General features: G+C 43.7%; 1 protein-coding gene across 1 annotated transcript; it reads left to right on the forward strand.

Moving 5' to 3' along the window:
* Positions 1–459: 459 nt before the first annotated feature.
* LOC146682016 (ribonuclease inhibitor-like) lies at positions 460–23,646 on the forward strand. The gene is made up of 4 exons (XM_085448811.1): positions 460–575; positions 2,346–2,519; positions 22,326–22,502; positions 23,178–23,646. Exons 1-4 carry the CDS (start codon positions 460–462, stop codon positions 23,185–23,187), a joined length of 477 nt encoding a protein of 158 aa, XP_085304937.1. The 3' UTR covers positions 23,188–23,646.
* Positions 23,647–25,525: the final 1,879 nt, after the last annotated feature.

The raw sequence follows: 25,525 nt of genomic DNA on the forward strand, positions 1-25,525 counted from the left end.
CAGTCAGCATGTTTTAGTTGTGCTGAGATGAATATGATGTGAAAGTTGTGCTGACACTAAACTGCAGACATCAGGCTGATATTATACTGATCCACACTGAGGATCTTCATGGTAAAGTCTGTTTTCTTCTTCTCTGGTTTAGTCCATTGACTGCAGCAGAACAATGTTCACATTTCAAACAGTGATACTCAACGTATGGCCCGCGGCCCACACGCGGCCTGCCCACCTTTCCTGATTCAGAGAGAGGGGACCCTGATTAACTGTGTAGCTTCTTCCTCACAGTTCTAAGTATCAGACACAACAATGAATAATCCACAGCTGACTGTCTTTAGCAGGTCAAAGGTCACGGCACACAGCACTCTGTGAAACAGTTTGGAGCAGGAATTCTTGCACATTTACAAACTGACACTGCTGCACGGCATGCTGGGTAATGCTAGCTGCTCAGGTATGGGCGTGCTAATGGCTGTGAGGCTCTGTGGCTGCAGAACACCGAAGAAGAGAAAAGAGAGGTGGAGGATGAAGAAAAGAGGCGGAGATGAAGCAGAAGTTTTGCTCCAGAGAGGAGCTGTGTCTGTGTGGGCGGGGCTCAGGCTGCTCCGCCCACACAGTGACAGTGAAGCAGGTGAAGAGTAATAAATGAAGACAGCTGTTACGACCCGTCTAGGGCCAGGCCATAACATGAGCGAGGCACTGGACAGGATTTGATAAGCTGATGTACAAACATGTAGGTCGTGTCCAAATTCATGGGCTGCATCCTCCTGAGGCCGCATTTGTAGACCGATTACGTCACAGCGACACGTCGAAGGCTGTCCAAATTCGTAGACTCCTCCGAATGCAGCCAACAAATGCGTCCTCCTTTTCCCCGAATTTGAAGGATGGGTCGGGTGTGTCCTTCGTGGCCTACCATATCCCAGAATTCATAGCGCGGCCCAGCCAAACTCCAGTTTCCAACAATGGCGGCCGCTACTAAGTTTTAAAATTACTCATACTAATCTTTTTCGGTCACAAAATAAACTTTTAACATATTTTCAGGCGAGAAAGTAGCTGTGTAAACATCAAATATCTGCTCGGTTTATCAAGATACCGCATATTTGCAAAAGTGCTTCGACGTTTTCGAAGACGTCTGCTACCCACCAGCTCGATAGCTCGCCGGGAGCTCGAGGGTCACTGAAGCCGCCGAGAACGGCACAACTCCCGGCACATCATTTTCAGATCACCGCGGACTTTCGCTACTCAGGTTAAACGTGATATATAAGTCACTTAGACAACCTCAAAATGTTATTGTTGGGCTTTTTTCAGTGTTTTGTTTGTTCGTGAGTAAATCGGTTTGGCTGAGATTAAAGTTATTAGATTAGATTAGATAAAATAAAACTTTATTAATCCCCCAGGTGGGTTCCTCCTTGGTCTTTACAGAGCTGACTAAACGTCAAACAGAAAACTGATTAAACAGAAGTATGAGACGGTCGAGAATTTACGCCAGTGTCCTGTTATATTTTAGATAGCAAGGAGCAGACGGCTGAGTTTATTAAACTCCACCGAGACAGCGGTGACGCTAATCAGAAGGCTAGACCGTCCAATTTCCCCAGCCGTTTATTTCCAGCCTACCCGACCTTCTGAGGACCCAGCCCACGTAGACCGCAAAGGCCGGGTCCTCGGGAGGATGCAGCCCATGAATTTGGACACGACCGTAGAATGATGGTGGCAGCTACAGAAACAGGTCCATACAGACTGAAGCGTGTCTCAGTCTGAATGTACACTGCTGTTATAAGAGCTGTGGAAACTCAGGTCAAAAGGACGTAACCACACTGCTGACAGTTCCAGGACATTCACAGAGTTACAGCATCATTTGTGAACATAAAGACAGAAAGCTCATCCAAATCCTGGGATTAAAAGTCTGTCCTGGTGGTGTCCAGTCAAACACGTCTCTGTGAAAGCTTCAATCCAACAGGCTCCAAAGTCCTTCTGCTCATTTCCTCGCCGGGTTCTTGATGCTCCTGTACCATCTCTCTGTCATCCTCCTCGCTCCCTCTTTGCACTCACAGTCTTTGTGCATCATTAACACTCACATGAGGAAAACCAAAGTTTTACTGGGCAGAAGATGATCATCAGTGACGCTGTCTTTAAAACACTCTTGTTAGAAATGTACGACTTTAATGTGAAACATTCAGAGTTTTTTCTCTTGTTGTGTTTGTTTGAAGCTGCTTCCTGTTGGCTTCAGCTGTTTGGAGTTTCCATTTTCTAAACTTCTACATTCTGAACCTTCTTCAGCTCTGAACAGATGATGAAACACTGAATGATTTCAAGCACTTTGTCTAATAAACTTACATCTTTCATTCTCTATACAGATTGGAGAACTGTGATTTGTCAGAGATCAGCTGTGATTATCTGGAAGCAGTGCTGAAGCTCAACCCTTCGTATCCCAGAGAGGTGGACCTGTTCTACCACAAGCTGCAGGATTCAGGAGTGAAGCAGCTGTGTGTTCTTCTGGAGAATCCACAACATCAAATTGAAACTCTGAGGTCAGTCTCCACGTTTTAGTTGTGCTGACACTGTCGATCTGTGGAACTAAAACCTTTATACAGGAAGTCTGGTTCAGCTCTTTGTAGACCTTCTAATCTCTGATGCTCTGAGTCTTACTCAGTAGATGATGCAGAGTTGTGAAGCCGATGTGGGTGAGGACACTCGCCCAGCTCTAACTACTTTGACGTCCAGGCGGCTTCCCTGCTTGTCCTGATACAAACAAACCTGAGTAACCTTGCAGGTCAGATCTCATCAGTCACACCTGTTATGGCAGCTCTCCTCTAGATTGTAGTTCTTGTTAACCTGGGATGGTTTTAGAAGCCTGGACCACAGACTGCAAGGGAAGATATTACTGGGAAAGGCCAAAGCAACCTATTAGACCCATTAAACACTAACATAGATGAATACTCAGATTTAAACCTTTATTGTTTCACAAAGGGTTAAAAAGGGAACGTCCACAGTTTAGACTGCAGCAGATTTTATTAAAGCAGTTTGACAGGAGCAAAGCAAAAACACAAAGAATAAGTGTTTCACATATTAATACATATAACATAATAATAAAAGAAAAGCAAAATAATGATAAAAAAGAATGAAAAAGTTGTCCAGAGCAGCAGGATGTCTGAGGTCTGCAGAAACACAAAAACACAGCAGCTAAAAATAGTTGTTGAAAGAAAACGAGGTGGGAGCTGCTGATTCCTGAGCTTTGATACTGGATTAGCTTCAGTAGTTATTCCCATCACTGCTGTAGGAGCTACATTTAGTCACAGCTGATTGTCTTCTTTGACCAATCAGAAGACTACTGTGGTAAAAACAAGCAGACAAAGAACCAATGAGAGTGAAGAACAGGATAAAGAGCTCGTGTGATGGAGGCAAAGCAATAATCAGCAGACCGTAGCAGTTTCTATCTGGATGAAAGTAGAAGGAGCTCAGCGGAGCTCAGTCCCATATCTTTGGTTAGAAACAACATCAGTGATTTCCTGCTGCTCGAGATGATTCCAGCAGCTCTCATTACAGCAGCTGATGAGAGAAACAGCTGATGGCTCACAGCTCGTACACTGTTGGATCTCCAGATGTTCACGTGGCTGAAGTCTGTGAAGAAACTGTGGTCCACGTAGTTCACACGGCCTCAGATTGGACCGAGCTCCCTGGATCACTGCAGCATCCTCAGCTGGTACATGGACGTCTCTGCTCCTCAGTCTTGGAGCCCCTGCAGGTCCGTCCACACCACCAGGGTCTTCTCACTCACCTTTCCTTTGTCCTCGTCCTTCATCGGCCGTGCTGTGTCTTTGTTCCTGCGGTGTTGTTCCCACGATGCAGCGCTGATGTTCCCTCCTTGAATGCACAACAAGTACGGTGCTGGTCTTTCTCGGGTGGAGCAGAGACAGATTGAAGTCTTTCAGACTTTAGTGCCGACTTCCCTGACAGAGGCTGGACTCCATGGTCTGCACAGGAGGCTTCTACACTGTGTGGAGGTGACTCCTGGACTTGAAGACAGGCTGCAGGTACATGTGTGATGAAGAGGAGCTACAGCAGTGTGATGGATCTGCAAGTCTGAAGGAAGTCCTGCTGTCCTGTCCCACCCTCATCTTTGCTTCCTCTGTCTTCTCTGGACTTGTCCTCCTGTTTCAGAAACAGCACTGCTTCATGCCGAGGGTGGACGGGAGCGTTGGCTCTGATTCTTTTACCGTCCACCACAAGGAGACACTGATGCTGACCTCCTGATTCATCTGCATGTGTTCTGCTTCACACTGCTCACCTCCACCAAAGACTTCACAAACATCTTCTTTCTTTGAGTCCAGTTTGTCCCACAAACACTTCCAAATCTCCTCCTCTGAGATTCTGCAGCTTCTTGCAGTGTGACTCAGCTGACTTCTGACAGACCACAGACTGGCACAGCATCCACATGTGTCTCCTTTCAAACAGGCTCTTGATGTTTCCTCCCACATCATTCTGGCCTCTCAGTCTCCTTTGTTCTCCAGCTCTGTAGCTCCAGCTGGTGAAGCTTCAGTTTTCCATGTTGGTAACAGTAAACTACAGCCTCTGCTGTCAGCTGGGTAACTAAACAGAGCTGCAGCACGTCTCTGCGGTGGTGCTACATCCAGCCTGCAGACGGCCGTCTACATGTTGTAGTGGTTTACAGTCACCAGGGGGCGCTGTCCCAGCCATGCAGGCAGTGGGCTGCTCTGCTTGTGCTGTTGTTGGTGAAGCTGAAGTGAAAGCGAGAGTTAAAACCCTGAACAGTGTCCACTGAGCTTCTCATGCTATTCTCATGCTCAAAGAAGTTTAACAGGAAGGACGACTCGTCCATCAGGCGTCCAGCTGTCCGTGACCGTGTCCACAGCAGAGTGTGACCGAGGCTTCATGCTAACACGCACACATGAAGCTAATACCACCACGAGCAGCTGCTCAGTGGATTTGGAGGACAAATGTCTGCAGCTTCTCACAGGCAGTATGCAGAATGTGGATCTCCACAAAGACTGTGGAGAGCTCGTCCCACACTCTAAATCCAAACTTGTCTGCACAAAACTTCTCACATGTTCCCGTCACAAGTGTCTTCTAAGTGAAGCTACCAGGTTCAGGTCCAGCTTGTTTATCTGGAGCTGCAGGAGATGATCCATCCTCACAAAGCAACACAGCAGATATGCAAACACACAACACAACCAAAGGATTCTCTCTGCATGTCTGTGGCTGATGCTGCTGGAACGAAGCTGTTTGAAACCTTGTTGTTCTGCACTTTGGGACCAGAAGAGGAAACTGAAGCTCTGTGCAGAGGGTCCAATGGAAGCAGCCAAGCGCTGTAAGTGTCTGCTGTACAGGGATGCTGGTTCAGCTGTGGCTCAGTTTCACAGTGTGACTCAATAAAAGCAGCAGGAAATCAAAGCTTGATGCTTTCATCAGTGTGGAAATAAGAAAGTTTCCTGTGACAGACGCTGGAGCTCTTTCACTCTCAGCTTCACAGTTTCAGCTTCAAACTTCTTCCAACATGTTTCTAACACGGCCACATTCCACCTTAATGGAGCTGATATCTTGTGCATCAGCACATTTTCTAAAGGCAGCGATCACATCTTTAGTTTTGGATGTTTAACTGCAGATTGTTTATGTGTTTATAGCACATTAATTACAGCAGCAACGTTGACCACAGTGCTGTACAAGAATCCAAAATAACTATTAAAATAACTCCTAATATTAATATCACACATCAAATATCAAATAACTCTCATGCTGTATTAAAAGCCAGTGAATACAAATGTGTTTTAAGAGCAGATTTACAGAGACTGACAGCAGGAGCTGGGGCTGTTCGATAGAACGATGTATATATGATGACCATATGAAAACGTCTATCGTTTCATATCACGCTCTTTGTTTCCTGCTTATGTGTTTGTGTTTTCCAGATAAAGCTTTCAAAATAAATCTGAAGATCCTGTTGAGAGTTTTCAAAATAAACACAATACAGTACTGCGGTCGCTCGTTTATCGAGTTACGTTCTAAAAATAAGTCTCAGAATGAAGTAGCAGCTTTATGTTTTACAAGTATTATAGAAGTTTTAAGGCAGTTAAACCCTCACTGCACACTTTCTACACTTTTCTCAGACAGGCATGAACATTTTCACACTTTTCTCTCTTGTTTAAACAAAGTTCAAACCTTCATAGAAAAATAAGTTCATTATTAAAGAGTGAAAGCAAAGTGTTTCTGAAATGTGTCAAATCAGCCTTTGCTGGCATTAAATGAGCTTCTGTGTGAGGAGCACTCGTCCATGGCCTGGGCTCCTCGCTGTCAGGTAAAGTTTCATAAAGCGTTTGAGTTTTTCTGCAGATAATGTTGGTGTCCAGCACGATGTTCTTTTTCCTGCGGTCACTGAGCCACAAAGCCAAAGCTGACTCCATCCTTACGATGTTCTTGTTGTGGACAGTTACAACCTTTTTGCCTCCTTGTTGAAACTATGATGGTCAGCATCTTCCTCTGCCTTTGGCTGCTACCACAGGTGCAAAACGTCTCGTCATCATTGTTGTTTGTTGGGACAAAACGTACAAACATACAGTGCAGCACTGCAGAGTCACACTGCTGTAAATTTGAACACATTCTGTACTGTACAGGAGACACGGCACGAGATTGGCTGACAATGGTCTACAGCCAATCAGGACGCAGAACACAATGTGCTGTAAAAAACAAAAACATGCAAAATTGCACAAAAAAGATCAGCGAAACAGCGAGGCCGCCAAAGGTGAACTGTGTTACAGCGAGGGACCAGCGTATATGTGGTTGTTGGGACGATAAATGTCTTTGAGCTTGTGTCAGAAGACGAGCTGCAGCTTTCTGGACCAGCTGCAGTCTTGCCAGGCAGGTCCCACTAACTCCAACATATAAGGAGTTACAATAATCCAGCTGGGACGTCATGAAAACGTGGATCGCCCGTTCAAGGTTTTTAAAAGATAGAAATGATCTCACCTTAGATAAAAGCCTCAGTTTGAAGAAAGACCGCTGTACAACTGAGCTCAGCTGTTTTTCAAATTGCCGTCAAATATAAGCCCCAAATGTAATAATGCGATTTAATAAAAGAGCTGAACCAGTCTAATAGAGCGCCCTTGATGCCGCCATGCTCCAATGGTGAGGTCAAGATGCTGTGGTCAAGGCAGCGGTCAGATCCAAAAGCACAGCAGAGTCTCCTGATCAGTGGCTGATAAAAGATCATTAAGAACTTTCCAAAGTGCAGTTTCAGTGCTGTGAAGAGCTTTAAAACCAGACTGAAACCTTTACAACAGATTGCAGCTGAACAAATATAATCTTTTACAAAATCTTCGACAGGAAGGGAAGCTTTGAAATAGGCCTGAAGTTTGAGCAGACAGAGGATCCAGATCAGGTTTTTAGTACAGGCTGTACAACAGCATGTTTAAAACAGGCTGTACAACACCTGAACTAAGACTGCTGTTAAAAATCGCTAAGATGTCGGAACCAACAACCTTTAAAATCTTTTTAAACACGTGTTGGAACAACATCATTTGGACAAGATGATGTCTTTATAGCATCACATCGTTCCTCCACCTGATCAAACCACACAGGCTCAAACTGATCAAAAACAGCTGAGCAGGTGAATATTTTAGCCCCGGTGCGATCTCGGGCGAGAGTATCGATGATGGCCAAAGGGCAGCGTCCAGCTCTACGGCCGCTGAAGAGCAGACTCAACAGACGCGCGTGATGTGGATCCTACTGCTCTAAAACTGGAGCTTCTTCAATCCATTAAAGAGGACATTAGTACGCTGTTAAAAGAAGAAGTCAGAAATGCATTGAAAGAAGATTTTGACAATATAAGGGCTGACGTGCAAGGACTGAGAAATGAGATCGCTAACAGCATGGCGGCGACGTGCGGCGAAGTTGATGGAGTAAAGGTTACAGTGAAAGAAGCTGAGGATGGGCTGTCAATGTGGAGCGATGAGGTGACCACCCTGCAGTCTACAGTAGAGAGTATGAAGGAGGAGCTGTCTGACCTGAAGGATAAATGTGATGAAGGCAGGAAGCGGAGAGCTAACATCCACATCATAGGGATCCCAGAGGGCCTGGACTCGAGCTCCTCCACGGCCGTATCCGTGCTACTACGTGAAGTGCTGGGTATGGATAAAGACGTTATTGTCGACCGCTCACACAGGAGCCCTATCCTGAGAAAGCCAGCTGGTAACCCGCACGCCGTCATAGCCGAGCGTCACTACTACCAGGATTGTGTGGCTACGCCGTGCCAGGGCCCAAGCCCCGCTTGAGTTTAACGGACAACCTATTGCAATATTACGACTGGGCGATATGACCCAAAGTTCATATCTCGATATTCTTTAGCTGGATGGCGATATACGATATATATCTCGATATTTTTAAAGCCAGAAAGTTCGAACAAAAAGAGAGTTCTTAGTCAAAGCTGTGTCCCAAATCTCACACAGGCACATTTATTAACATACAGCGTAGATGTACATGAAACAATTACTCAGAAATAAATGATCAGCATTTATTAAATAATAATGCTCCATAAATAAAAGAAAACAATGTTGTTTTTGTGCATAACAAAAAGCTCACAATCGTGCAGTCAAAATGTAAACAGACGCTGAGCATAATAACAAGCAGCTGCTCTGTTCCCAGGTTCTACTGCGTGACTGACAGCCTGGAGTTTGAAACCCTCTTTGTAACCGTGTCTCTTACAGGTGCCATTTATGGTCCTTATACACACTCAATACAGTAATATTACGTTGAAGCAGAGTACGTATCACTCCGCGAGGCTCCTCGTAGCTGTAATGCTCCAACAATCCATCAAGCGGTGCGGCCTCGTAGCTGAGCAAAGTCGTACCAAAACATCTTTTGAAAGGTTTCTGAGCGCCGTGTAGCACATAAAATCGGTTCGAGGTCAGTAAGCACAACCAGAATTCATCCATAAGGCGCACTGTCGATTTATGAGAAAATTACAGGATTTTAAGTGCAGAAAACATAGTTTATGGTTTTCCTTTGATCTTAGCAAATATCTACGCCTCTAATTGGGACGATCACAGATTTTTCACTAATGTCTTTGCGCGGCTCCCCAATATGTCATCACACAATATCATCTTTGAGGGAGACCTAAACTGCTCATTATCTGCTATGGACCACAGTTCACACAAAAGTACACTTAGTCCAAAGTCAGCATGCGTCATTCAGAGCTTTCTTGATCATTATGGGCTGGCTGATGTATGGAGATTTCATAATCCTGCTTCACGTCAATACTCTTTTTTTTTTCTAATGTCCATAAAACATATATTTGTATAGAAAAACGTCTCCCTTTAGTTACAGAATGTGATTATAAGACTCTGGTGATTTCTCCTCTTGTTTTTTCAATGTGTATTCCTGATGCCTGCTCCAACTATCAGCCATGGAGATTCAACTCAGTGTTGTTAGCAGATGAAGAGTTTGTCAGTTACAAAAGGTCTCAAAGAGATTTTTTTTCTATCAATCAGACCCCAGAGATGTCATCATCAGTCATTTGGGAATCTCTAAAAGCATCTGAGAGGCCAAATAATTTCATTTTGTGCCAAACAAAGTGCAACACTGAAAGAACATCATCCATAAATATTGAGTAAGAACTGGACTCTCATACAGCGAGACTCAAATGCCTTTAAACATCAGCTTATCCTGCTGATCCAAGTCCAACACTGAGTTTGTAAAAACATGTTTGTCAATCATTTTGTTTGGTTTCTGAGGAAAAAGATTCAATAACTTGCTGCTAATACACAACATTTCATCATATTTCCTCATAACCCTCTTTTGTCTGACCATTTGATCCCATTTGAATTTGCAATAAAGGATCCACAGAGTTTGGTGACAATAATGACAGTAGATGTTTGTGTGAAAGTGCTGAAAGCAAATGAGTGTGTGATGTTCTTTCAGTGTTGCACTTTGTAGACGCTCCCTGAGCACTGGTCTCACAGCCAGCTGCACATAGAGACCAGTGTTGTTAGTCCAGGTCAGAAGATGACTTGTTGGAATGAAAATGAGCTTGTAGTTTGTCTGCTTTAATAATGTGACTGGAAAAAGGTGTTGGACTTCAAATATGTCCATTTCTGTCACACTTCACCTTTAAAAGTGAAGCCATGTGGTTCCTGGAAGGAAAAACACGACTTTTTCAAGTCTTTGTCCTGTTTTTATGAGAAATGTACGACTTTAATGTGAAACATTCAGAGTTTTTTCTCTTGTTGTGTTTGTTTGAAGCTGCTTCCTGTTGGCTTCAGCTGTTTGGAGTTTCCATTTTCTAAACTTCTACATTCTGAACTAGGGCTGAACGATTATGGAAAATAATCTAATTGCGATTTTTTGCCCCAATATTGCAATTGCGATGCGATATGCGATTATTTTTTAAGGTATTTGTCTTCTGTATTATTAAACAAAGACAAGCAATACATCATATAGTATGGCCAATACTATATTACATTAATTTTAAACTGTTCTTTCCTGGAAGACAGACCTCTGTTATGATGACATGAGGTGATGCATGAATTGATGACTGACATTTTTATTTAACTTCTTCAATCACAACAGTATATTTGAACATACACAATAGTTTATTTTTAGCTTACAAACATCTGAGCATAAAGTGCTGACAAGGAACCCTGGTGTAAACATTAAAATGAAAGTCAGTACAATGTGCAGATTGCAGAAATATACATAAACAAAATCAGTGGCTTTACCACACTCAGTTTTTCGACATCTGTGAACTACTAGACAGTCATTCAATTAAAAAATAATATTAAATAAATAAAAAATACACACATCTTACTGATCTCTGCAGTCAGTAACATTACACATAAAGTGCAAACATAATAGCAATTGTATAAACACACACACAAACACGCCTTTAAAATTTAAAGGCGTGAAATTGGACGGTCTAGCCTTCTGATTAGCGTCACCGCTGTCTCGGTGGAGTTTAATAAACTCGGCCGTCTGCTCCTTGCTATCTAAAATATAACCAGACACTGGTGTAAATTCTCGACTGTCTCATACTTCTGTTTAATAAGTTTTCTGTTTGACGTTTAGTCAGCTGTGTGAAAACCAAGGAGGAACCCACCCGGGGGATTAATAAAGTTTTATTTTATCTAATCTAATAACTTTAATCTCAGCCAAACCGATTTACTCACGAACAAACAAAACACTGAAAAAAGCCCAACAATAACATTTTTAGGTTGTCTAAGTGACTTATATATTACGTTTAACCCGAGCAGCGAAACTCCGCGGTGATCTGAAAATGATGTGCCGGGAGTTGTGCCGTTCTCGGCCGCATCAGTAACCTTCGAGCTCCCGGCTAGCTGTCGAGCTGGTGGGTAGCAGACGCCTCTGAAAACGTCGAAGCACTTTTGCAAATATGCGATATCTTGATAAACCGAGCAGATATTTGATGTTTACACAACTACTTTCTCGCCTTTCAAGCACTTTGTCTAATAAACTTACATCTTTCATTCTTTATACAGATTGATGAGCTGTGGTTTGTCAGAGATCAGCTGTGATTATCTGGCAGCAGCACTGAAGTCCAACCCCTCCCATCTGAGAGAGCTGGACCTGAGCAGGAACTACAACCTGAAGGATCCAGGAGTGAAGCATCTGTGTGGTTTCCTGGAGAGTCCAGGATGTAAACTTGAAACTCTGAGGTCAGTCAGCATGTTTTAGTTGTGCTGAGATGAATATGATGTGAAAGTTGTGCTGACACTAAACTGCAGACATCAGGCTGATATTATACTGATCCACACTGAGGATCTTCATGGTAAAGTCTGTTTTCTTCTTCTCTGGTTTAGTCCATTGACTGCAGCAGAACAATGTTCACATTTCAAACAGTGATACTCAACGTATGGCCCGCGGCCCACACGCGGCCTGCCCACCTTTCCTGATTCAGAGAGAGGGGACCCTGATTAACTGTGTAGCTTCTTCCTCACAGTTCTAAGTATCAGACACAACAATGAATAATCCACAGCTGACTGTCTTTAGCAGGTCAAAGGTCACGGCACACAGCAGACAGTCAGAAATATTCTAACTCTGATCATTTATCAGTTGTGACACTGTGAGACTTGATCAGAGGTGTGATCATCACAGCAGAGGCCTTTGTGTCAAAGTCCCTGAGGATCAAACAGAAACACATGAAGCAGATTTCACGGCACACAGCACTCTGTGAAACAGTTTGGAGCAGGAATTCTTGCACATTTACAAACTAACACTGCTGCACGGCATGCTGGGTAATGCTAGCTGCTCAGGTATGGGCGTGCTAACGGCTGTGAGGCTCCGTGGCTGCAGAACACTGAAGAAGAGAAAAGAGAGGTGGAGGATGAAGAAAAGAGGCAGAGATGAAGCAGACGTTTAGTTCCAGAGAGAAGCTGTGTCTGTGTGGGCGGGGCTCAGACAGCTCCGCCCACTCAGTTTGTTCCCTCCTGATTCATCTGCATGTGTTCTGCTTCACACTGCTCACCTCCACCAAAGACTTCACAAACATCTTCTTTCTTTGAGTCCAGTTTGTCCCACAAACACTTCCAAATCTCCTCCTCTGAGATTCTGCAGCTTCTTGCAGTGTGACTCAGCTGACTTCTGACAGACCACAGACTGGCACAGCATCCACATGTGTCTCCTTTCAAACAGGCTCTTGATGTTTCCTCCCACATCATTCTGGCCTCTCAGTCTCCTTTGTTCTCCAGCTCTGTAGCTCCAGCTGGTGAAGCTTCAGTTTTCCATGTTGGTAACAGTAAACTACAGCCTCTGCTGTCAGCTGGGTAACTAAACAGAGCTGCAGCACGTCTCTGCGGTGGTGCTACATCCAGCCTGCAGACGGCCGTCTACATGTTGTAGTGGTTTACAGTCACCAGGGGGCGCTGTCCCAGCCATGCAGGCAGTGGGCTGCTCTGCTTGTGCTGTTGTTGGTGAAGCTGAAGTGAAAGCGAGAGTTAAAACCCTGAACAGTGTCCACTGAGCTTCTCATGCTCTTCTCATGCTCAAAGAAGTTTAACAGGAAGGACGACTCGTCCATCAGGCGTCCAGCTGTCCGTGACCGTGTCCACAGCAGAGTGTGACTGAGGCTTCATGCTAACACGCACACATGAAGCTAATACCACCACGAGCAGCTGCTCAGTGGATTTGGAGGACAAATGTCTGCAGCTTCTCACAGGCAGTATGCAGAATGTGGATCTCCACAAAGACTGTGGAGAGCTCGTCCCACACTCTAAATCCAAACTTGTCTGCACAAAACTTCTCACACGTTCCCGTCACAAGTGTCTTCTAAGTGAAGCTACCAGGTTCAGGTCCAGCTTGTTTATCTGGAGCTGCAGGAGATGATCCATCCTCACAAAGCAACACAGCAGATATGCAAACACACAACACAACCAAAGGATTCTCTATGCATGTCTGTGGCTGATGCTGCTGGAACGAAGCTGTTTGAAACCTTGTTGTTCTGCACTTTGGGACCAGAAGAGGAAACTGAAGCTCTGTGCAGAGGGTCCAATGGAAGCAGCCAAGCGCTGTAAGTGTCTGCTGTACAGGGATGCTGGTTCAGCTGTGGCTCAGTTTCACAGTGTGACTCAATAAAAGCAGCAGGAAATCAAAGCTTGATGCTTTCATCAGTGTGGAAATAAGAAAGTTTCCTGTGACAGACGCTGGAGCTCTTTCACTCTCAGCTTCACAGTTTCAGCTTCAAACTTCTTCCAACATGTTTCTAACACGGCCACATTCCACCTTAATGGAGCTGATATCTTGTGCATCAGCACATTTTCTAAAGGCAGCGATCACATCTTTAGTTTTGGATGTTTAACTGCAGATTGTTTATGTGTTTATAGCACATTAATTACAGCAGCAGCGTTGACCACAGTGCTGTACAAGAATCCAAAATAACTATTAAAATAACTCCTAATATTAATATCACACATCAAATATCAAATAACTCTCATGCTGTATTAAAAGCCAGTGAATACAAATGTGTTTTCAGAGCAGATTTACAGAGACTGACAGCAGGAGCTGGGGCTGTTCGATAGAACGATGTATATATGATGACCATATGAAAACGTCTATCGTTTCATATCACGCTCTTTGTTTCCTGCTTATGTGTTTGTGTTTTCCAGATAAAGCTTTCAAAATAAATCTGAAGATCCTGTTGAGAGTTTTCAAAATAAACACAATACATTACTGCGGTCGCTCGTTTATCGAGTTACGTTCTAAAAATAAGTCTCAGAATGAAGTAGCAGCTTTATGTTTTACAAGTATTATAGAAGTTTTAAGGCAGTTAAACCCTCACTGCACACTTTCTACACTTTTCTCAGACAGGCATGAACATTTTCACACTTTTCTCTCTTGTTTAAACAAAGTTCAAACCTTCATAGAAAAATAAGTTCATTATTAAAGAGTGAAAGCAAAGTGTTTCTGAAATGTGTCAAATCAGCCTTTGCTGGCATTAAATGAGCTTCTGTGTGAGGAGCACTCGTCCATGGCCTGGGCTCCTCGCTGTCAGGTAAAGTTTCATAAAGCTTTTGAGTTTTTCTGCAGATAATGTTGGTGTCCAGCACGATGTTCTTTTTCCTGCGGTCACTGAGCCACAAAGCCAAAGCTGACTCCATCCTTACGATGTTCTTGTTGTGGACAGTTACAACCTTTTTGCCTCCTTGTTGAAACTATGATGGTCAGCATCTTCCTCTGCCTTTGGCTGCTACCACAGGTGCAAAACGTCTCGTCATCATTGTTGTTTGTTGGGACAAAACGTACAAACATACAGTGCAGCACTGCAGAGTCACACTGCTGTAAATTTGAACACATTCTGTACTGTACAGGAGACACGGCACGAGATTGGCTGACAATGGTCTACAGCCAATCAGGACGCAGAACACAATGTGCTGTAAAAAACAAAAACATGCAAAATTGCACAAAAAAGATCAGCGAAACAGCGAGGCCGCCAAAGGTGAACTGTGTTACAGCGAGGGACCAGCGTATATGTGGTTGTTGGGACGATAAATGTCTTTGAGCTTGTGTCAGAAGACGAGCTGCAGCTTTCTGGACCAGCTGCAGTCTTGCCAGGCAGGTCCCACTAACTCCAACATATAAGGAGTTACAATAATCCAGCTGGGACGTCATGAAAACGTGGATCGCCCGTTCAAGGTTTTTAAAAGATAGAAATGATCTCACCTTAGATAAAAGCCTCAGTTTGAAGAAAGACCGCTGTACAACTGAGCTCAGCTGTTTTTCAAATTGCCGTCAAATATAAGCCCCAAATGTAATAATGCGATTTAATAAAAGAGCTGAACCAGTCTAATAGAGCGCCCTTGATGCCGCCATGCTCCAATGGTGAGGTCAAGATGCTGTGGTCAAGGCAGCGGTCAGATCCAAAAGCACAGCTGAGTCTCCTGATCAGTGGCTGATAAAAGATCATTAAGAACTTTCCAAAGTGCAGTTTCAGTGCTGTGAAGAGCTTTAAAACTAGACTGAAACCTTTACAACAGATTGCAGCTGAACAAATATAATCTTTTACAAAATCTTCGACAGGAAGGGAAGCTTTGAAATAGGCCTGAAGTTTGAGCGGACAGAGGATCCAGATCAGGTTTTTAGTACAGGCTGTACAACAGCATGTTTAAAACAGGCTGTACAACACCTGAACTAAGACTGCTGTTAAAAATCGCTAAGATGTCGAAACCAACAACCTTTAAAATCTTTTTAAACACGTGTTGGAACAACATCATTTGGACAAGATGATGTCTTTATAGCATCACATCGTTCCTCCACCTGATCAAACCACACAGGCTCAAACTGATCAAAAACAGCTGAGCAGGTGAATATTTTAGCCCCGGTGCGATCTCGGGCGAGAGTATCGATGATGGCCAAAGGGCAGCGTCCAGCTCTACGGCCGCTGAAGAGCAGACTCAACAGACGCGCGTGATGTGGATCCTACTGCTCTAAAACTGGAGCTTCTTCAATCCATTAAAGAGGACATTAGTACGCTGTTAAAAGAAGAAGTCAGAAATGCATTGAAAGAAGATTTTGACAATATAAGCGCTGACGTGCAAGGACTGAGAAATGAGATCGCTAACAGCATGGCGGCGACGTGCGGCGAAGTTGATGGAGTAAAGGTTACAGTGAAAGAAGCTGAGGATGGGCTGTCAATGTGGAGCGATGAGGTGACCACCCTGCAGTCTACAGTAGAGAGTATGAAGGAGGAGCTGTCTGACCTGAAGGATAAATGTGATGAAGGCAGGAAGCGGAGAGCTAACATCCACATCATAGGGATCCCAGAGGGCCTGGACTCGAGCTCCTCCACGGCCGTATCCGTGCTACTACGTGAAGTGCTGGGTATGGATAAAGACGTTATTGTCGACCGCTCACACAGGAGCCCTATCCTGAGAAAGCCAGCTGGTAACCCGCACGCCGTCATAGCCGAGCGTCACTACTACCAGGATTGTGTGGCTACGCCGTGCCAGGGCCCAAGCCCCGCTTGAGTTTAACGGACAACCTATTGCAATATTACGACTGGGCGATATGACCCAAAGTTCATATCTCGATATTCTTTAGCTGGATGGCGATATACGATATATATCTCGATATTTTTAAAGCCAGAAAGTACGAACAAAAAGAGAGTTCTTAGTCAAAGCTGTGTCCCAAATCTCACACAGGCACATTTATTAACATACAGCGTAGATGTACATGAAACAATTACTCAGAAATAAATGATCAGCATTTATTAAATAATAATGCTCCATAAATAAAAGAAAACAATGTTGTGTTTGTGCATAACAAAAAGCTCACAATCGTGCAGTCAAAATGTAAACAGACGCTGAGCATAATAACAAGCAGCTGCTCTGTTCCCAGGTTCTACTGCGTGACTGACAGCCTGGAGTTTGAAACCCTCTTTGTAACCGTGTCTCTTACAGGTGCCATTTATGGTCCTTATACACACTCAATACAGTAATATTACGTTGAAGCAGAGTACGTATCACTCCGCGAGGCTCCTCGTAGCTGTAATGCTCCAACAATCCATCAAGCGGTGCGACCTCGTAGCTGAGCAAAGTCGTACCAAAACATCTTTTGAAAGGTTTCTGAGCGCCGTGTAGCACATAAAATCGGTTCGAGGTCAGTAAGCACAACCAGAATTCATCCATAAGCCGCACTGTCGATTTATGAGAAAATTACAGGATTTTAAGTGCAGAAAATATAGTTTATGGTTTTCATTTGATCTTAGCAAATATCTACGCCTCTAATTGGGACGATCACAGATTTTTCACTAATGTCTTTGCGCGGCTCCCCAATATGTCATCACACAATATCATCTTTGAGGGAGACCTAAACTGCTCATTATCTGCTATGGACCACAGTTCACACAAAAGTACACTTAGTCCAAAGTCAGCATGCGTCATTCAGAGCTTTCTTGATAATTATGGGCTGGCTGATGTATGGAGATTTCATAATCCTGCTTCACATCAATACTCTTTTTTTCTAATGTCCATGAAACATATATTTGTATAGAAAAACGTCTCCCTTTAGTTACAGAATGTGATTATAAGACTCTGGTGATTTCTCCTCTTGCTTTTTCAATGTGTATTCCTGATGCCTGCTCCAACTATCAGCCATGGAGATTCAACTCAGTGTTGTTAGCAGATGAAGAGTTTGTCAGTTACAAAAGGTCTCAAAGACATTTTTTTCTATCAATCAGACCCCAGAGATGTCATCATCAGTCATTTGGGAATCTCTAAAAGCATCTGAGAGGCCAAATAATTTCATTTTGTGCCAAACAAAGTGCAACACTGAAAGAACATCATCCATAAATATTGAGTAAGAACTGGACTCTCATACAGCGAGACTCAAATGCCTTTAAACATCAGCTTATCCTGCTGATCCAAGTCCAACACTGAGTTTGTAAAAACATGTTTGTCAATCATTTTGTTTGGTTTCTGAGGAAAAAGATTCAATAACTTGCTGCTAATACACAACATTTCATCATATTTCCTCATAACCCTCTTTTGTCTGACCATTTGATCCCATTTGAATTTGCAATAAAGGATCCACAGAGTTTGGTGACAATAATGACAGTAGATGTTTGTGTGAAAGTGCTGCAAGCAAATGAGTGTGTGATGTTCTTTCAGTGTTGCACTTTGTAGACGCTCCCTGAGCACTGGTCTCACAGCCAGCTGCACATAGAGACCAGTGTTGTTAGTCCAGGTCAGAAGATGACTTGTTGGAATGAAAATGAGCTTGTAGTTTGTCTGCTTTAATAATGTGACTGGAAAAAGGTGTTGGACTTCAAATATGTCCATTTCTGTCACACTTCACCTTTAAAAGTGAAGCCATGTGGTTCCTGGAAGGAAAAACACGACTTTTTCAAGTCTTTGTCCTGTTTTTATGAGAAATGTACGACTTTAATGTGAAACATTCAGAGTTTTTTCTCTTGTTGTGTTTGTTTGAAGCTGCTTCCTGTTGGCTTCAGCTGTTTGGAGTTTCCATTTTCTAAACTTCTACATTCTGAACCTTCTTCAGCTCTGAACAGATGATGAAACACTGAATGATTTCAAGCTCTTTGTCTAATAAACTTACATCTTTCATTCTTTATACAGATTGAGGAGCTGTGGTTTGTCAGAGATCAGCTGTGATTATCTGGCAGCAGCACTGAAGTCCAACCCCTCCCATCTGAGACAGCTGAACCTGAGTAATGACTACTTGTCTTTGAATAAGAACAACCTGCAGGATCCAGGAGTGAAGCATCTGTGTGGTTTCCTGGAGAGTCCAGGATGTAAACTTGAAACTCTGAGGTCAGTCAGCATGTTTTAGTTGTGCTGAGATGAATATGATGTGAAAGTTGTGCTGACACTAAACTGCAGACATCAGGCTGATATTATACTGATCCACACTGAGGATCTTCATGGTAAAGTCTGTTTTCTTCTTCTCTGGTTTAGTCCATTGACTGCAGCAGAACAATGTTCACATTTCAAACCTTCACAGAAGAAGAAAAATCCTCCACTGGAAAATTCACTATGAAACTCTCAAACTCTTCATTGCACCTTAAAGTCTGTCTGACACTGAAATCCAAAGCAAAATGTGCGTTTGCTTTACAGACAGCAGTCCAACACAAACATACACACATCATCCAAAACACAGTCCAACATCCAAATCTCCTCCACTGCCAGCATGAATGATGGGAAAGAGAAGGAGGAACACTCTGACATTCAGGGTTAGAATGAGTTTCATCAAGCAGACTGTGAAGATCAAAGCTGCATTAGAAAGCTTACATGAATGAATGAGTGGACAGAAGTGGACAGAGATCATCTGAAGCACTTCAAAGGCTTTAAATCAGCACATTTCTCTTTATTCTTTATCAACTCTGTTAGTTTCTCTCAGTTTTCTGTGGAATGAAGCTAACAGCAGGCTAATAAGATGCTGACCAATAGGTTTCTATTAAAGGTTGTAATTTGTATATGAAAAAGTGCTTTGGCTCAGCAGGGATCAGCTTACAGGTAGAATACAGCTGCTGGATGGGATTAGCATGTCATAGCTATCTACCAAACTGCTAACTGGGGGATTTCAGGCCATCTATGGATCATTTTTGCTAACTGTTTATTCAGCTTAGGCTCACAGGGCTGCAGCCTGTGGCCTAGCTGTCATAGGGCAAGAGGCGTGGTCCACCTGCACAGGTGAGCAGTCCATCACAGGGCCAACAGAGAGCGACAGAGAAGCACTCCCTCACATCCACACCTACAGCCAATGTAGAAGCACCAATGAACCTAAGCAGCATTTCATTGGACTGTGGGAGAACATCCAACCTCCACAGAAAGGCCCAGCTGACCAACAAGCTTCAACCTACAACCTTCTTGCTCTAAGGCACTAGTGCTAACCACTTTTGCCCATTTCAGCCCAAATCCTGCATCTTCCTGTTTCTGACTCCAGGCCAGCTCCACTAACACTTTCTCATCAGACACTGCCACCTAGTGGAGGAAGTCTTAGTTCCATTTGAAGCTTCAGATTACAGTTAGTTCCTTTACAAAGAGGTGGAGGTGGTGGGGCCACAGCACCATCATCACTGAGTGCCATAGGACACTTAACCTTTGTTTCCATATGCTGGGAACTTCCTGTTGTTCCAAGGAGGACTGGAAAATGTGTGAAAATCTCCCAGTCAGTTCCTCACAGCACACTTCAATCATTTCCCTCCCACAGCATCAGGACCAGGGCTTTTTCTCTCTTTGGTCCCACTAAGAGATTTCCACACAAACACCTCATCAGTGGGACTCTCAGAGCTACCAGCCCTTTGCTACAATCACAAAGCTCTTCATTGAAATCAATGATATCAAAGCTGGAATCAAATGAGTCCAAGTCTTCTGCTGATTCAGCATCACATTCATCTTTGCTCCTTGTTCTGCATCCCCACCATGGACTTCATTCCTTTCCAAGCCAGCCTTGAGTGTCCTTTATTCAGCTCATCCTCTGCTTTACTTTTACACCTGATTTTAGCTGCTTTATCTCTCTTTCAACAGGTTTCTGTGCCTCAATCTTTTTCTTCTCTCCCTCATAACAAGACAGCTTCTTCTGCCTGAGAACATGTTGGAGTGATTTACTAATCCAGGGCTGCTTATTGGGGAAAATACTTCCTGTTTCCAAAGTAATCCCCATTTTTCCCAGAAAGAAATGTCAGTAGAAATCGATGATCTAAGTGAGAACATGAGCCTTTAAAAAGTCTAGATGGAGCCACAACACATGTCCAAGACTCCCAAGAGGGAGAGAGGGAGAGAGAGAGAGCTGCGCATCGCAATGGAAGCAAAACAGTAAAAGAGTGAATTCATGACGATGTTTATGTGAAGCGTTTGGATCTTCTTGGGGCGATCGTGGCTCAAGAGTTGGGAGTTCGCCTTGTAATCGGAAGGTTGCCGGTTCGAGCCCCAGCTTGGACAGTCTCGGTCGTTGTGTCCTTGGGCAAGACACTTCACCCGTTGCCTACTGGTGGTGGTCAGAGGGCCCGGTGGCGCCAGTGTCCGGCAGCCTCGCCTCTGTCAGTGCGCCCCAGGGTGGCTGTGGCTACAATGTAGCTGCCATCACCAGTGTGTGAATGTGTGTGTGAATGGGTGGATGACTGGATATGTAAAGCACTTTGAGGTCCTTAGGGACTAGTAAAGCGCTATATAAATACAGGCCATTTACCATTTACCATTCTTTTGCTGCTGGTTCGGTCAATATTGTTTGGAGAGAGATCAAACTAACAGCTTTAGAATCAGCGCATAAAGGGCGTGAACACAAAGCGCGGACCTGGATCAGCGAGCTGTCGGCTTTCAGTGAGAAAGGCGACATCTAACTGATTCTGATCCGTGGGTCGTGCTGTGTGTTTAAGTCTATGTGCAGAATCCCTGTACCTGCTCTCATTTACTGTCTTAACTGTTTGGTGGTTCTTGAAATTTTGTGAGATGTCACCAGAGATTCTGGCATTTCGGACAAAATAAATTTATATTAAAAAATCGATTCAGGATTTTAATGAATCGATTTTACGTTATCCAAGCCAGAATCGATTTTAATCGATGAATCGATTATAAAAACCCACCCCTACTCTTCACCTCTGAGCTACAACATGGCAGAGCTGCCTCTGTCACCTGATAAATAACAGTGAGACATTCCACATACGTGCAGTCACACATGTGCTTCAAATACAGTCATGAACCAACAAGTCATCATCCAATTCCACCTGTGATCTTGTGTCACCATTGCTCTCTGAGCTTTGTGTTGCTTCTTCTGTCACCTGACAAATAGGACATACATGACAATAAGAATAAAATGTGGAGCTGCTTCAGTGTGTCTGTCAGTTTGTGCAGATCTTGACTCATCAGTAATGTTTGTAGGGTGAGTGCATTTTTAAAACAATTTGTGCAAACTGCACTACAAGGTGGATATTTGCAAAATAATGACTACCTCATGACATTTTGTCGCAAAAATTAACCCTATGAATATGTCAGCACCATTAGGATGAAATTATTGTGTCACCAACATTTTAATGTTAGACGTATAATTTTAACAGCCTCTGTGAACTAATAACTAAAACAAATCTGCGCCCTTGTGTTGGACCAACTGGAAGAAATGATTCAAGGACTTAGTCACAGAACAGAGATTCAAATCTCCAAAATCCAACTGGCTGCATCAGGACATATAGTCTGAAACTCTGCACAGTTTCCTGTTTGAAGCTGCTTCCTGTTGGCTTCAGCTGTTTGGAGTTTCCATTTTCTAAACTTCTACATTCTGAACCTTCTTCAGCTCTGAACAGATGATGAAACACTGAATGATTTCAAGCTCTTTGTCTAATAAACTTACATCTTTCATTCTTTATACAGATTGTGGGACTGTGGTTTGTCAGAGATCAGCTGTGATTATCTGGCAGCAGCACTGAAGTCCAACCCCTCCCATCTGAGACAGCTGGACCTGAGCTCCAACTACAACCTGCAGGATCCAGATGTGAAGCAGCTGTCTGATCTTCAGCAGAGTCCAGACTACAGACTGGAGACTCTGAGGTCAGTAGAGTGATGGAGTGAGTGGGTGGTGCTGTCAGCAGTATTGTACTAAACACAGTCAGTATGAAACAAAGATCCAGTGTTTCCTGTAAAGCTGCAGCTTCTCAGTGAAGCTGTGAGAGGAGAACGGTGACAGGCTTCAGGATTGGACACAAACACTTCCTGTTTCTCACCTTTATGGTCACCATAGTAACGGCTGACACGCTCTGATCAAACACTGTCAACAGCCAATCAGCTCTCTGAACAAAGCAGCACGCAGACCAATGACTGCATTGATTTCCAAGTTTAAAGCAGTGAAGAACACAGTCTGTAGGTGAGGAAGAATTTAGTGAGAGCAGATGTTTGGATGGAATTCCTCCAGTTAACAGCTGGAACCGTCCATCTGGATTGTTGGGCTTGTTGTTGGGGTTCCTACAGAGCTCAGAGTGGACACACCAAGGTTCTTCTAATGAATGAAAGTCCAAACTCAAACTAGGAGGGAAAAACATTTTCAGCAACTTCAATAAAAATCCAAAGATTAGAAAAAGTGAAGCAACAATGAGTCCTAGTACAGTCCCAGCACTGACGTCCCTGCTGCTCTTTATACTGGATGTGCTGCATCACTGACTGACAGCTGATGAAGAGTCTCTGGAAACACTCGTTTATCTCCTCTGCTCTTCCTCCTTCTCTCTGCAGGTGGAGGTGATGATGGTAAACAGGACGGTGTGTGTGCTGAGAGAGGAGCAGCTGTGTCCTGATGATCCAGAGAGGTTGAAGCAGCAGCAGCTTGTGTGTAGAGACGCTCTGACTGGGCCATGTTACTGGGAGGTGGAGAGGAGAGCTTCATCCAGCAGTGACTGACAGAGGAATGAAGTGCAGATGACTGTCAGTGCTGCAGAGTGAACTGCTCTGAGAACAGCTCCACTGTCAGACACAATGTAGAGTCCAGCATCAGCCCTGTGTGTCCCTCTGGATCTGACAGAGGATCATCAGTGTATCTGGACTGCTCTGCTGCTGCTCTGTCCTTCTACAGTCTCTGCACAGTCTCTGTCTCACTCTGGAAAGATTTTACAACTTGTTGTAATTACAGAACGTTAATATAATATTCAAACATGTGATCTTCTCTTTATTTCTGAATCTTTACCAAATAAAGAAAAACCAAACTAACAAACAGAAGCTGTCGTGTCCTTTTTCACCACATCTGTGAATCTTTTCTGTGTTTTTCCTCTTTTCCTCCTTCCTGCAGCTCCATCTTCATCATTCTGTGTCCAGTATATGTGAACACGTCCAAAGCATCTGAGCCTCATGTTACCCGTTTGTGTGAGTTACGCCTGTCGTTGTGTTGTGGTGTATAAATAAGGGGCAGGAGACAGCGCTGGATCTCTGAGTTCTTTACTCTCAATTTCTGCAACATCTGCAATATCTAGAAATGCAAACCTGTGAGCTGTGTGTGTTGTGCGTCTGCTCGGCCACCTCTCCTCCGGCCGTGCTGGAAGCAGCTGTGCGTTTGACAGTTTTATCGACTCGACAATAATCGAACAAATTAAATGTTCAAAAATATCAACTTAAGCACTTCAAAGACAACAAAAAGCTTAAAACAATGAAATAATATTTCACTGACAAAACAACAGCTCATAAGAACGATACACAAAATAATACAGAAACAAACAAATAAAAGTTATTAACCAGGATCCATGTTTTTGTCACAAACACTGAATCAGCTGATTCACTCTTTATGTTTCTGAGTTTGTTTTGTGATTATAGTTCTGGTTTCTGTTTCTGTGTCTTCACTGTGTCCCACGTCTCCTTACTTTGGACTCTGTGTTATATTTCCTGTTTTACTTTGACAGTCCTGTGTTACTGTTTCCTGTCTCGTGTGTGTAATTGGTCCCAGCTGTGTTTCCCTCCTGTCTCCCGTTCCCTGATTACTAAACTGCGTCCACGCCGCCGGCGCTCCTCTCCACAGCTGGATTCCAGGATTTCAGAGCATCCAGCTGTGGTGAGTGATGGAGACACTTTCTCTGCTCCCTCAGTAATCAGGACAGTTTATTGAACATCAGAGGACATAAAGGACTGTTTTTCACCTGCCCGTTCTGAACCTGGACATTAAAGACTGCTGGCTTCAAGGACATTAATCCCAGTGTCAGCCAGCCAATAACAGCCTGTGTTTTTCAGCTCTTTAGGAGTCAGAAATGAGAAAGACACAGACTGCTAACCTCTCCCTGCAGGAAATAAGCTCCGCCTCTTCCTGTCCTGTATATGAGTGATTCTGACATGAGACACAATGAGTTTCCTGTTTATTGTGACTTAAAGCGAGCAGCAAAGACACTAAACTGTGTGTTTCCAGCTGAAGCTGCTTTTTGTGTTGCTCCCACAATCCTGTCTGAAACAGTCAGTGAGGAAAACTCAATGTGACTTCAGAGTGACAGAGGTAAGCGACTCATGTTGTAACTGACGTCAGACGCCGGAGATTTTGGCGGAAAATTAAAGCGAACGGTAGTTTAGAATTGAACAAATTCCTTTAAGCTTCAGTATTACCAAATACACTTATCAATAGTCTTCTAACTAACAATATTTGTCTAAATCATCTCCAACACCCTGGAGAACAACGGGGAGAGTTTAGAGGCTCTCCAAGATTACATTGATCAGTGCTTCCAGGATCTTGTGATGAAGAAGGCTCAGAGTGCAAAACCTTCATCAAAACCCACCTGAAGCTGCTGGAGGACACGGTGAAGATCATCGCCTTTGATAGAGTGCATCGCATCGGCCCCATGCGGGCTGCGACCGGGAGACCACGTCCTACTGTGGCCAAGTTCGGCCACTTCAAACAAAAGGAACAGGTGAAAAGTCTCCGTGTCCATCGGTGTTTCTCCACGTCTCTCTGTCTTCTTCGTGTCATCTCTGTGTTTCCCTGCTGCCCTCATGTTTTCTGCTTTGTCTGTTAGTTCTTCCCAGTTTAGGTTGATGTTCGCTTCTTCCCTCACCTTTGTTATTTTCACTGTAAATAAATCTCCACTCGCATCTCCACCGCCGTCTGCATCTTG

The sequence above is a fragment of the Copadichromis virginalis genome, linkage group LG23, assembly GCF_057382275.1.
Source record: "Copadichromis virginalis isolate Kocher_CV1m ecotype Utaka linkage group LG23, C_Virginalis_male_GT1.1, whole genome shotgun sequence".
Lineage (NCBI taxonomy): Eukaryota > Metazoa > Chordata > Actinopteri > Cichliformes > Cichlidae > Copadichromis > Copadichromis virginalis.